General features: G+C 30.4%; 1 protein-coding gene across 10 annotated transcripts in view; it reads left to right on the top strand.

The window, feature by feature from the left end:
• Positions 1-2,089: 2,089 nt before the first annotated feature.
• Positions 2,090-15,149, top strand: part of LOC132920809 (chorion peroxidase) — a 50,953-nt gene continuing 37,893 nt past the window's right edge. For 2 of the 10 annotated variants that reach the window (XM_060983499.1, XM_060983489.1), the window contains exons 1-4: positions 3,510-3,753; positions 4,281-4,472; positions 5,392-5,514; positions 8,364-8,521. In XM_060983499.1, the coding sequence (XP_060839482.1) occupies positions 8,379-8,521 (143 nt within the window). In that variant the 5' untranslated portion in view covers positions 3,510-3,753; positions 4,281-4,472; positions 5,392-5,514; positions 8,364-8,378. Of the gene's footprint in view, positions 2,307-3,440; positions 3,754-4,280; positions 4,473-4,855; positions 4,917-5,391; positions 5,515-8,363; positions 8,522-15,149 lie in introns of those variants that run through there. The other 8 variants (XM_060983492.1, XM_060983494.1, XM_060983491.1 and 5 more) reach the window with 8 other exon arrangements.

Here is a 15,149-nt window from a genome sequence, read left to right as displayed (position 1 = left end):
AAAAACTCTTTTTGTTTCGTTACATTGTGTTTGGGATAACAATGGTTTTCAGTAAACAGTATATACGCGCCTGACGTACCCGGAATAAATAAGATTTTATATAATAATGGGATATCATTATTCATTTTAACCGTGTTGTATACCGTTGCAGGATTTAATCGCGTATAATAAAGTAATTTCTTTCTCTCGTAAAGTTTAAAACGAAATGTGCGGTGCATCAAACGGGTATACATTAATACATTATAATAAAATATATCAAACGATATCGAATAATAACTACGATTAATAATTCACTGAATCTGATTTAATCGTCCGACTGTAATACATATCAACTACCTATTATAAGACTGTCTAGTGTTTAGTATACGGTGTATAAACTACACAGTATGCTTGTGTTTACAATTAGCTAATTAGTACATTTGCGCTTATTGATTCTTATTAACTTCCTTGTACTTGATTTTACTAACTTTTTAGACTTTGACACTTTTAAACGACTGCCGCCACTGAGCAGAATATTTTCCGAGACTATAAGTAAGTATCCATTTTCAATTTTGTTACAAATATCTACCAAACTCATATGGCTGTCAGGAGATTAAATACTATACAAGAGAAAGGCCTGCGGTTAAAAACTAAAAATCGACCAAACTATTTGTTCAGTTTTTGTTTGATATTCTGCTTCGTGGGATCTGAAACGTAAAACACAGAACTACATTAAAAACAAATCTAATCTAAAAATTTGAAATATTCGTAATTTTTTGGTCTAAGATAGGTATTTATGAATATGACTACGATGCAAGACGAAAAACGAATGCATCACTCGCCGTAGTACATAATATTATATTATTACTATAAACGACATAGATGATATTTTATGTAGCGCGGTGAACAAGGATACGACACATTACATTTTATGTGCTACTGCTGCAGGTTGTGTTTATTTTTTACAGTTATGTATAAACATATATATGATTCAACGTTATGTGCATACAGAGTGATTCACAAAGCATGCTTTACCTCATTTTATCCTTTAAAAATGCACAAAGTAAAATTATAATTTTTTGAATGTAAAATTATCTTCTATAACAACGTATTTTTAAATACTGAGATTTATGCAAGTGGCAGTACCAGTGGCGATTTAATCTTTGATTTAAAATTTAAAAACCCCTCCTTTTTGCTGCAAATTAAAAAGATAGATTTTTTAATTAGTTCGATAACAATCCGTGATGATAGGCTTAGATGATATTAGGGTTATGGCTTTTCATCATAAAATAATATCAAACAGATATTATAATTAGCTTATTGCTAATTAAAAATTATACTAAATCATTGTTTATACATTTTTATAAACTATGTATAAAATTCTTATAGATTAATATTGATTAAAAAAAAAAAAATTAAATAATCATAGAACATTTTGAAATATAATGTGAGTGTGCTTGCTTGGCGAATCACCCTGTGTAGTCCATATAAATACGTTTATAGATAGGTCGACTCGTCGTAGTCGTACAATATAACTACAGCTGTGCAATATATTACAATGTGCGTCCGACGAATGGTCGTAATGGCATTTGTAGGTGGTAATACGCGCATATAGCTAGTATATAGTTATTGTCGGTCAGTCGCCACAGCCGCTGACGGGACTGTTCGTCGACAGCAGTTGCGAACCCCAATAATACCGTACCATGATGGCGATAGTAATAATAAAAACATATCATCGGTTGATACGATATCGGTCTGTGAAGTGTGCGACTAGTGCAATGTTTGTTTTATCGAAAAAATAAAATTACAAACCGGTGAAACGTTGCACAGGTCTGAAATCACACGTTAGCTGGCATGTCCCCTAATTTTAAACTCTGGATGCAACATTCAACGACCGGAGAAAATGTCCAAATTCATCGTGTTTCGTCCAAATAATTTATCGTTTAACGAAACAAAACAGAATATTTTTCTCGAATAAACGCCGTTTATAAATCGTTATAGTTTTTTTCATATAGTTACTCACCCTTCCTCTCTCCACGTAACTATATAATATGGCTATGGAGGGGAGACAGGAGTACCTATAGGTATATAATATGTGTCTTAGTCATCGTTCACACCATCGACTAAGCCACGTCATGCCACTGGTCGTTTCAGGGTGTATGTTAAATATACAGGAAGCCTGAGCGCGTGTCGCCAAAGGGTTGTTCAGTCCACTGCGATACGCGTAGCCGATGCAATCACTATCGTACAAACGTGGGTAATTATACAGCATTGTAATAATTATTATATGATATTTTTAGAAGAATCGTAGGCAATTGAGGTAACCGGTTAGTATGTATTTTTATTCCTGACGTTTAAAACAAAAATTATATTTCCTGTTTGCAGACCGCTTTTAATTGCTTGCGATAATCAAAATAATACACACAATATCATGTATTTTATTATTTTCTGAACAGCCTTTCGGTACATCGCACATCTCTAAAGTACCACGTGCATGTTTACGAATAAAATTATTTTCATATTGCGAGTACCGGCCAATAAATTCCAGACTTGAACGATAAAAATAATATGCATTATCGATTTAAACGGAGTTTATTTTATTATTATTATTATTATTATTACTATTACTATTATTTCTATATACGATTAAAATCGTAGGTAGGTACATGCTACATAGGTTATACGTCTGCAGACGAAATACGATTGTATAAAAACGATGTTCATTTTTTATTATTATAAATATTATTAATGAATGACACGTCGTAATAAATAACATTAACTTTATAATAGCTTCCGTACACACATGCGTGTGTTGATCACCCCATAAAATATTCTATACGTTTTTTCCTTCCTATTTTTTTTTTTCATCATTATTATTATTATATATTATATATATTGTTTACGACTTCCGAAGAGAAAACAAAGCGATCGGGATAACGAGCCATAATAACATGACATTATATAATATATAGATAATAGTAATAATAATAACGTGTAAAACAAATTCGAAATCCACATCAAACACTCACAAATACACGATATCATAAAAATAATATATTTATTAGTATAATATAGTATATTATAATATACTAATAAATATATTTGTAAATGCAATATCAAGAATTATCACTTTCGTTGTCTTCTGCTAAATGATTGCTTTATGCTTTATCGATCATTTGTCGTAGACATTTTGTGAGTATGATAAATACTATTTTTAGAACTGCATACGTTTTTTACCTATATATAGTTATGAGTTCCCCCACCAGTATACCTGTGTAATGACTAATGATAGACTTCGCGGGTCATTACGACGATATTATCGTACGTAGGTACACATATATAAATATATATATATAATGGTAATATTTCTTGTAACGAACAACGACGATGACGACGACGACGACGACACTATATAATCATTATAATAAATTTACAATCCATGGCCGACGTTGAGGTATCGATTCGAGGACGTAGTAGACACCAGTCACACACCTGCAGTCATCGGTGCTTTTTCACAGTGTCCGGTTCGTTATTTTTCCGTACGTAATATTTTACGCGCGCGCACACAGTATTGTATACAAATATATACATCCATTGCATTAATGAATCCAGAGTGAGACGTGGTTTTTCGTGTTAATTGTGTGGAGTGATGAACCACTTATCGTTTCAAGAACTACCTATTAAGATTTTTGAAAATATTTGTTTTATATAATTTACAGTCAAAACAAAACAATCGGACGAACAGCGAATGAATTTTTAGTATTTAAAGTTTAGGTGAGCAGAGTAGTATAACAACATTTTACGGAATATCTCCGTTCCGCTTCCACACCGTTCTCAAAAATCTTAAATGCTTATAACGTTTTAACTCAAAAACAACTAATCGTTCGAATTTTGATTTTTATGTATCAATATATTCTGAAAAATATTCTACTTTAGAATATGAAATTAAAAATGTATGTTATCAATCAAAAAAATAAAAACTTATAAAATTATAACGATAAAAAATATATATTTTTTCGAAAATTTCTTTTATTTCGACTATAAATATTATATAAAAGTAATGAAATAATAAGTTGTTCATAATAAAAGAATCACCTTGTTTATAATTATTATTTTAATAGTATAAGAGACTGACTATTCTGTGTATATAATCAGATACAAATTGATTCCCATGGGCTATGACCATGGTATATCGCCGTAACCGTTTTATATCGTAGATATTACGTCACGCATTTTATCGCATTCTCATAGTATTCTTTTCGATTATCGTCTTATTTTTGTCACTCCATTTTATTCCGTAGTCGGGGAAAATATCCAAGAGTGTGAGGAAGTGTTATCGAGGGGAACATAGATTTGAAAGGTTTCCTACGGTATTAGTCACCGCAGCTCCAATCACGTTTCCACCGACTAGTCGAATCCTGGTTCAGTATATCGTATATTCTAAACGGTGGCGGTTATACTCCACATAATAAAGTGCGTTTTTTGTTTTCCAAGTAAGTTCGGTCGTATACTCGTTTACCGTTTACATGTCACAGTCAAAGCGACAAGTTCTAGAAACTTGTAAATAGGGATGTGAATAGTGAATTTAATGCACTAAAAAACCTAAAAAAAATGCATTTAAAATGTCAAAAAATGCAATAAAATATGTTTTTAAAATGTCAAGAATTATAGTATAAAATACACTTAAAATGGTTTTTAATTTAATTTTTATATTTATATTGATATTAGTATATTGTATGCATAAAAATGTATTTATTTAACAAAAAAAAAAAAATTATAAAATAGTTGTCTTAATTTTAATTTTGATTTTGAAGTTGATTGGTTCTATAATAAATGCTATTCACCTGAAACATTTTTTTCAAAATTTTTTTAAAAGGTTTTCAAAGATTTTAATTGACGGAATTTAATTAAAAACACCGGAAAATTAACTAAAAAAGGTAAATATGACCTAAAAAGGCAAAAAAAGTGCAAAATAAAAGTTTCATAAATGGATTTATCGTTACATAATTCAAATTATTTACTTACCTAACCTACATTTCAGTATCACCAAAAAAAAATGTCATTTCCTACAAATGTACAACCCAGCTTATAAACGATCGTTTTGGATTCGGATATTTCCGTATTCCGTTTATTGTAACTACCCCGCAAAATCTTGCAAGTGTACTATGAGATTAAAATCATACAGGTTGTCGCTGTGGTCACGGTCGTCGCTGCGGTCGCTATAAGACCGCACCTAGCTAATGTCCATACCTATTATGTTATAGTAACAGTTAATTAAAATTCACTAGCTATAATTATTTTTTTTTTTATATTTGCTATTTACATATTATTGTCTAATGTATATTATTATATACTTTTATCGTTGTCACCGTGCTTAGTTCCAATGAAATCTAAATTATTTTCAATTTTTAGAAATTGAAGAAACTGGGAAATCTGGACGTCGTAAAAAACCTGCAATTTAATTTTCAACAATACACAATCGTCCTACATCTACTTTGATCTATCACTTTAATCTGGTGACGAGGCCTGGCTAAGGTAATCTATAATAATATAATATAATCTATAATTTGTGCGTAACATTCATTATTTAATATTTTACCGCGATCGATAATTTTATTGTGATTGCATACCATCGCACGTTTATTATATCGAATACTCGCAAAATGCACTAAACACTGTGACATAATATCCAACCTAATACATAGACACAGCGTTACGGTTTTGTAATTCGAAAATAAGGCACTTGTAAGTTTTTCTTTAATGATTTTTTTGATTTCGATAAACTAGTTAAGTATCGGGAGTTTTACTATTATAATCAAATATCATTACTGTCGCGATTTATGCGGAATCGGAGGAAAATCGTCGTCGAACTAACGCACGAGTCGGACCGTTACTTAATAATATAAAGTCGATTAAGATAACACAAACGCGTGTATGTAGGCGTCGTTATATCGCTAACGCTTATACAAACACGACGTGCACACCTCCACTGCAGTAGCGCAGCAGCACACCGGCAGCAGCTGCCGGGCGTCAAATTAATGTTTGTCAAGAAGCCCCTATATTCGCTAATATAGCATATTAAGACGCCACGCCAACCCTACACCGACAATCCGCCCACCCCCACAACATGACCGAAAAACCACCAGCTCCTCGCACACCCCCACAACACAGACATCCCCGAGTCCACCCCGCGTCCACCCCCCCCCCCCACCCACGCCCGATGGTTTGTAACGCCGACCCTAAATTTAACGCGGCGTATTAAACCGCAGCGTATACATATTTTATTATTAAACGTTGGTAACCGCGGTACATAGTGGCTAGGTATACAATCCACTACACGGTATTAATATAATATAATATGTACGTATATCGTGTACGCGTTTAGAGGAAAGGGCAACACCGGTCCACACCGAAGTATATATATATATATGCGTAGTGTTTAACAATATAAATATGTGCTTAAGCCGGCGACGGTGTTATTGTAATATTATGTACTGTTAATATTATTTCGTACCTACCTGCCGTGCGTATTAATAGCCGTGTTGTCGATTCGTTAAGTTCTCCTGCGTTGTTTATACGTATATAACGCTTTAATTGTATCGATCCGCGCCGTTTTGCACCCTTATTTTTTACGCAAACACGCGCACTTCTCCGACATTGCGCCCACTGCGAATCGTCGCACATGCAGTCCGATTATATAGTATTAATGTACCTAATATTATATAGTTTTCGCCACTACTTGCGACTCGCAAACAATATTAAAATTCGTGCATTGCACAGTATAATGTTATGTCGCGAACGATGTAATGGATTCAATCCTGAGACGTAGCTGTAAACATTTGAATTATTGTTTTTTTTTTAACTATCAGTCTTACACAAAACTTATTTATTAGCTATAAAATCGATTCTGTGTACCTAAAATATACGTGTGTCAGTTAGAATACGTACAATTATTTTTTTAACTTTAAACCCGTATTGAATTATTTTGGAAATTATATGGAGTTTTAAAACTTATTTTATGAAACATATTTATTTAAAATTTTCAAAAGGATAATATTTATTTTTATACATCGGTTTGTTTTGTTTGTTAATGGTTTATATTATCCATGTGGCGTTTTAATTATTTATAAATCAATAACTATTACATAACCAGAAAAGCTTTTTAAAATATTGCTTCTAGTACTTTTATTCTCATACCTGCAGCACGATTATAAGGACAATATTTCCAATATATTCAAACATAATATAATTTAAAAAAAATTAACTATAATATTTTTGGAATAGGATAGGAATATAATAGCAGAGCATAAATTAAATATTTTGTCCATTTATCTGATCTTGTAATAGCGTCGGACAAATGTTTGTTTACTTCCTAATCCATTATATTGACTTTCCGGTGAAAGTACTTTGACAGTTGTTAAAAGTGACAATGTAAGTTAGACTAAATTAAATCAATCGAATTTTTAGAATGATTATTTATTACAATGTTAAAAACAACCGCTTTTTTTTACCTTCTACAAGAATTACTACGAATATTTATTGACACTAGTCCTTTGAATGTGGGATTTATTTGGTTGTGAATATTTAAATTCAATCTTATGTAAAATATTTTAGCTACATCGTGAACAAGAAAGATGGAAAGATCATTTATGTAAGGACTGATTTGAAATGTAAAAGGTTGATTTGGAGAAAGGTTGGAAAGGTTTTGGATTGGAAACGTTGAATACAGATGGTGTTTGAGATTTTTGCAGAGCCCTATAATAGGATTACGTGTGTCCAAGTTGGTTAGGTTTAAAGTTTATAGATTATTAATTTGTAGGTCATTTTGCGTGATTGAGGGTTAAGAGAGAGCAGTGAAGACTTAACTGATCATTTAAGAATACGAATTTCTCGCGTATATTTTGATACCAAGTAAGACGTTAATCAAAGGTCATGCCCAGATAACGAATTCATTGTGAGATGAGCAAAATTTAATTCGTTAAGTGTAGTAATCGCGGACAAAATATAATGTAATACAAATTATATGACTGCAGTACTGCACTTTATATCATAATAATAGAATTTGTTATTTTTTCAGTTTACCCGTCTGTTTATGGGTTTTAAAATTGTTAGAGAGTCGTTAGATGTTTTCATTGAAATCCGCCTCTGAATCTTTCAGATATTTTGACGAATTTACGTGCCGCTTTCGACGGATGTCATGATTTAATCGATGACACGCGTTTGATCAAAATTAAATTATTTTTCAATTATTTTACCTAAAAGATTCAACATCATATACTATAGAGCAATCACCCCGTTACATAATAATATCATAATGTATAATATTAACATTGACATTTTATAAATCAATACATATTATTATATTGTTTTTTTTTCCTTCGCAGAGCATCACACCGACGATGGCAACCGAAAGCACGCCGTTGACCAATACCGATGACGTCACACCAGTATCGGGTTCCGAGTACATATCGCTGTCGAAACATGAAACTGACCGCACTCCGCCGTGCCTGAAACCAAGATGTTGCGTGTACGCCGCACTGCTGTGAGTTGTTTTCATTATAATACTGCTGTGTGTTGATATGATCGCGTACGTATACTGTGATTTTTTTTTTCTTTTTTGACGCACACTGTCATTCGCTGGGTCGTTCCAGAAAGAAAAACTCGTGCCAAGCACTTATGTACACGTATAATTATGGTGACTTAAAGTGAAATAGGGTTCTTTTGTATACATCGATTATACATTGTTCGTGGTGAGAGTGATTTAATATTCAACCTGCGATTTTTTTTTTTTTTGTTTGTTTTTAAATAATTGATTTTAATTTATAATTTAAATATCCACTAATTTCTATCAAAAAATGCCTAAACGTTGTACAGAAAGGAATATATTTAAAAAATTAATTTATTATGATATATGATCATAAAACACTGACATTTATATAAAAATATTATATATCAATAATATAATTATTAATTATATATTTTACCATTTAAGATATACCATTACATTATAGAAAGTTTATATTCTAAATATTTTTCTATTATTATTAAACTAAACCTTTTCTTGCTAAATCGTATATTTAATTCGAAAAGGTTCTAATTAACTATAGTAAGTTTAAATTCCTAAATATTTATTTTATATGATATTATAGATTGTACCTTCTTAGTATTTTATATATTAATAGACAAGCAAAACTTATTTTGTCTTAAAAATTCTAATATAAATGAACAAAAACTTTGATTCTTATAATTTTTAGACTTAAAACTCTTTTATTTTTAGGGCAGAAATCAATTACATATTTACACCACGTACTGAACACGTGTTACTGTTTTCGTTGTAGTTATTTTATAAATTTAATATAGAAAATGCATACTTCTATAGTAATTATATAGGTATCTATTATTTGATAGCATTTAAATTTAAAACAAGCAGATTTTTCAACAATTTTCAGAGTATCTCATTATTTACTTCTAACGACACCTGCTCTTATCCAATACATTTAAAGGCGTATAAAGCTATAAGTATTATGATTGACTATTAAAATATACAGTAGACATGTCGCACGATATATTTCGTGATTAAAATGTTCACAGAAATTTTTTAGTCCAAAGAAACGAAATTTGCCTTTACGATGTAACTCTATAAAATATGTCAAGTATTGTATTTTTAAAAAGACGCATGCCAAGTTTCAATTACTAATAGAACTTTAAAATGTTTTTTTCTTATTATTTTATGGATAAAAAAAAAACGTAGCTTATTATGTATTATCATTCCTTAAATCAATATTTTATTTAAATCTAGACATCCAAAATAATTGATAATCCTACTTGAGCCATTAATATCAACAAATTAAAAATGCTAATTGGAAAAAAATAATAATAGGTACCTAATTTAAATTTAAATAAGTAAGCCCCTAGAATATTATTGATATTATTCAAACAAAAACAATTGAGATTATAATTGCTTTTATAATTTAGTTTCAGTTATTAAATGTATATTAATAACAACCAAATGGTATAGTTCAAATATAATTTGTTTTGTTGGTCACAAGTATTGATATAATATAGCTATAAAACTCGTATGACTATATTAATGTCATATAACCAAGTATTTTATCATTTTATTGAAATAACCACTTTTAATTAAAAATTAAAATATTAAAATAATTAAAAAGTTATTATTATTTAGTAACATAATAAACACACAATATTTTTTACGTTGTCATTATAAGTAAAATTGTAGTTTAAGGCGTATATCTTTAAATATTTATAAGATAATACGATAATAATATTGAAACAAATTTTTGAATTTAAAAAAAAAAAACAATCAATAATTATTAATTTTCTCATGTCTCATTTGATTTTCTTTTGGACGTTATGAAATCGTGCACGAAATTAAAAAATAAAATGCAGAAAAAAATATTAAAACTTTCAAAAGGTAATTTTTAAGCCCTGTGTAAAACCATCCAAGAATAAAATACTTAGAAATGTAAATATCACTTAAAAACAAACGATGCGCGCAAAAATCACAGATAAAACTTTTCTGTTCATTGCTATAGTAAGAAAAAATAATATTCATTTTTCTTAAGCAAAAATAACCGTCATATATTTAATAATATTGTTTACAATAATTATTCTAGCCTCATACCCGAGACGACAATTATCTGACTATAAAATTATAACGAAAGATTCAAATCAGAAGAAAAACGTTTTCGAAAACTGTATAACGTAAAAGTATTTTAAAGTTTGTTCTTGATCACTTCTTCAGTACTTATATAAAAAAACTTTTCGGACATAATTACTTATATATAAACGTCATGCGTTTTAAAAAAGATTAAATGATCGATTAAATAGATATAGGTAATAATATTGTGTATTATTATTTAGAGTGTTTCAATCACAAGTTATTGTTAGGCTTCTACGTTTCGGAAATTGTATGTTGTTGCGTAACGTTATTGACTATTGTAATAAAATAATAATATGATACATGCATTGCATACCATTGGTGGATTGACAGGGTGTCCTGAAAATGAATAGGTACATATTTCAAAGACATTATTTATATTTAAAAGAATATTGATTAAACGCATTTATTTTTTATATATGTATTTTATTAATTAAAATTTAAATGTTTATATTTCACTAAATAAAATCGACTCTTCTTTCATTTTTGCAATATACACTCAAAACTGCATCAACAGTTTTTATGCCTATTATTTTACGTCATTGCCGAGCCGTTCAATCTAGCCTGAAATTGAATTTAAAATAATATTTTTACAAATTCATTTTACAGAACTTTTTTTAATGTTTGACATTGACATAATACTTTATTCTTACTTTAGTCATAATATTTATTAGAAATATTTTGAGTCGCTCTGGCTTTATGCTTATTTGATAGTATATTGATAAATTTATACAACATATTAAAAATTATTGTTTAATAAATACATTTTACGTTTTGGGCATCATAATTCCACAATCTGATATCTACCAATACACTCTGCAGTAGATATGAAATTAATTCAAACGGAGAACCGTTTTTTTGAATTTTTGTTTTGAACGCGAATCGATTTTATTTATTTATGGATGACTCTCTGGAACTGGAGTTATTTATAATTAGATGATACAAGAACGGATTCTTTAAGCTTGATTTAATCCTAATTAAATCTAGTGTTTGAAAAAAAAATTATATTATTTGATCGCTGTTGTTGTGAATATTAAATATAATAAATGTTTATCCGTGTTAAATTTGGAATTTTTTAATATGAATAATTAAAGTAGAAGTACTACATGTATCAATCGGAGCCTTTGTTTTTAATTTTAATGTTTGGTAACTTATTCAATATGTGGAAGACAAAACCGGAAACATTATAATAATACAGCTTGTAAGTACATTATAGTCATTATATAATATGTATAGACAATTGAAAATATTGAACAGGTTAACAGGAAATACTTATGAATTTGACGCCACTGGATCTCTCATTGACGGTATGCCGTCTATAATATTGCCGTTAAACGATCATCGGTGGCACGAACGTTCGTCGTCAGCGTGTACCTATACACTTTGTCCGGTAAGCGTACGTTTATTTAGGCGCATCTCATAATATATATGATTATCGTGATCGTAATTATTTTATTTTACTCAACGAAACCGCAGAGCACGGCAGGCTTCGGGTTGCCACCGCAGCAGTTTTCCGTTTATTAAATTGGACTTTTACGTTTGAATAATATAATCGTTTAGCGTTTGATAATGACATTTTAGTAACGTATATACATGCATATCATATACGTATGCGCGTTATATTGTGCGTGGTAAAACCATTTATAATATTAAACCGGAAGAGAACGTGCAAAATGTGTTGCTGTTTAATAGTATCTCGTTTATCCGACACGCAGTCGCGGGTAATCAAAAATGTATGCGCCATGTCTCCGCGATAATAAAATATAAATAATAAAATCGGTTTTCAAAACTTTTCGCATATACACGATATAATAAAATATTGCTAAATGCGCGCTATAAAACAAAAAAATACGCGAATCGTTTCATATCAAATGTGCAATATTATATAATAATATATTATACTATATACGATATATCATAGGTACTCGCATTTTTTAATAAATTCAAAAGTAATTATTTTTTTTATAATGGTAAGTAGGTACACAACAACGTACAATACTGCTGTAGTAAACTGGAGTAGAAATTGTAATATCACAAGACAGCTGCTGCAGATACGGTTAATTGTAGTTCCAAAGAGAAAATATTAAAAAGCGCGAAACGCAAAAAGTCTAAGCTCGACTATTTTATTTCGGGAAATCACGCGACACAGGTGAACTGCGAGTATAATATTATGCATATTGTGTACGAGTAAAAATTAAGAACCGTCTAACAACATCGAGTGAGGAGGGAATGAAAACAGAAAGCAAAAATAAAAAAAATATTAGTAATTACAAAATAGGTATAGATTATTCGTGTGCACATGCAACGCACGGTTTTTCCAAAGGACTAATGTCATTTGGGTTCCTCCATAAATCTCGAGTTGACCCCTTTTCGTATAGTTATTTTTTAAATTATTACGTTTTACATTTTTTTTTTCTGGAGATGTACAAACATTTTCGTATAAATGACGTCACACTTTTTTGTTATTTAATAATAAGAATAAATTGCGTTTAACTGGAATTGATAAAAGAAATAAAGTACCATGACTTCGCGTGAATTTGAAAAGTTAAATTAGTATAAAACAGCTGCATTTTAATAATTGCGAAATTACAGGCCACGAACTGCAGCTTCACTACTTTTTCGTTGATCAATGCAATAACAGTATATGCAAACAGTAAATACATGGCTCCTCTCATATGAATAAATAATTAATTTAAATATCAACATCTAAGTAGATGAGTAGAATTTAAAAAATGATTAGGTCATATTATTAATGACGAACGGCGGTTCTGCATCTCTGCAGTAGTTCGCGATTCTGATAAATATTACCTCAGAACAGAATATCTGGTCAAAAAAATTAAACTATTTCCTAAATCAAGCAGAATAGCGGTATAGCGTTGATTTTGTTTTCAAAGGTTATAAAAAATTACATTTCTGATTGTACATTTGTATATTTACATTATGTAATGTATTTGAAAACAAAAATGGAAAATAATAATTATTTATTTTTAGGATTTAACATGAAATTTCTGTTTTTGAAATGCCAGACAGTATTAATTAGTAGTATGTATAGTGGAAATTATTACGAGGTATACATAATCACAGACTATAATTAATTACCAACGTTAGGTAGAAACAAACTAATTTATAGTTTTTAAAACTGTAAAAATAATATACCCCCAGTTTTTAATTTAATAATGCAGTTATTTAAAATCTGATTTTTTGAATATACCTAAAGACCATATTTTAATACCTCGAAAGTTTTTGAACTATACTTAAGAAATATAATGTATAGAGATAGGTACAAACTTATATTTTTCAAATGAAAACCCCACTTTTTTATTGTAAATTAGTAGATCTCTATTATGAGCATTTTGCATGTTTGTACTAAGGAAAAGTATAAAATAGACAAACCTTATCTCGCATAACCAAAGTACCAGGTTCTATGGAGTGTTATGTGACAACCGGTCAAATTTGTAGAGTCGTCAACCAGAGCCCGAGACCAAAGTCAGAGTACTCTGGATTTTAATAAAACAACATGGCAACACAGATTATTTTATTATAATATTATTTTAATTGGTGAAAATCATATGTTAAGGTAAAAACAAAGAAAAGCCTTACGGCATAAAAACAGTGTATCGGCCTTACCACCGGCGCCCGACCACGGCATAACAATTAGTAATCATAATATTAATATCATTGTTACAATATTCTCCTATGTACCGTCTCTTGCGGCTACGGCTCGCTTCGGGCTACCACACATATCGATATCTTAATAATAGTAATACACCACAATGATAATAATACTAATATATAAAAGTACCTATATAAAAATTAAACATAATGAATACCGGCCAATGTGTAACAATATATTGAGTAGATATTACATACATGATTATATTTTTATACTCACTTACTCCGAGCCATTATATCGAAGACCCCGACCCACGTGGCGCACCGGATATGATTTTGGTAAACTACTCCGTATCGTTGCAATGAACGATATTACCAAAAAAGTATAAAAATATATACTGTCACGCGGAGCTGGACCCGCGTGTGTGCGACGGGTATGGCGAAGAGGAGAAAAAAACATCGGCGATATTCATCATATTAATGATAATAATTATGCTTATTATGTAAACCTGGTTTCCGCGTCGGATGCCGCACACCGAAAGCGAGGCGGTGGGAGGGGGCCTTTGCAGTGCGGTGGTGTTATCGTCATGCCACTGACCAGAGGATGCGAAGATCATATACTTTCACCAGCACTGTATAGATGTATAGTATATTATGACGGGTGTGTGTGCGTATGCACAATTTCGAACGTTACAACCTAATGTTAGTTTTAAGTTTGATAATAGTATTCCATCTTTAAGACCCTTATTAGAATATATTTAAAAACTCGTCAACGTGTGTACGAGTCGTATACGTTTACCGGTCGGTACTTACTTCTTCTTTTACACTCAATAAAACCGATGATTTTGTTTGGCGTTCAATATTATTCCTTCTGCGT

This window comes from Rhopalosiphum padi, chromosome 2, assembly GCF_020882245.1.
Source record: "Rhopalosiphum padi isolate XX-2018 chromosome 2, ASM2088224v1, whole genome shotgun sequence".
Classification (NCBI taxonomy): domain Eukaryota; kingdom Metazoa; phylum Arthropoda; class Insecta; order Hemiptera; family Aphididae; genus Rhopalosiphum; species Rhopalosiphum padi.
The sequence above is the reverse complement of the archived record's forward strand: the minus strand, read 5'-3'. Positions and strand labels throughout refer to the sequence as shown.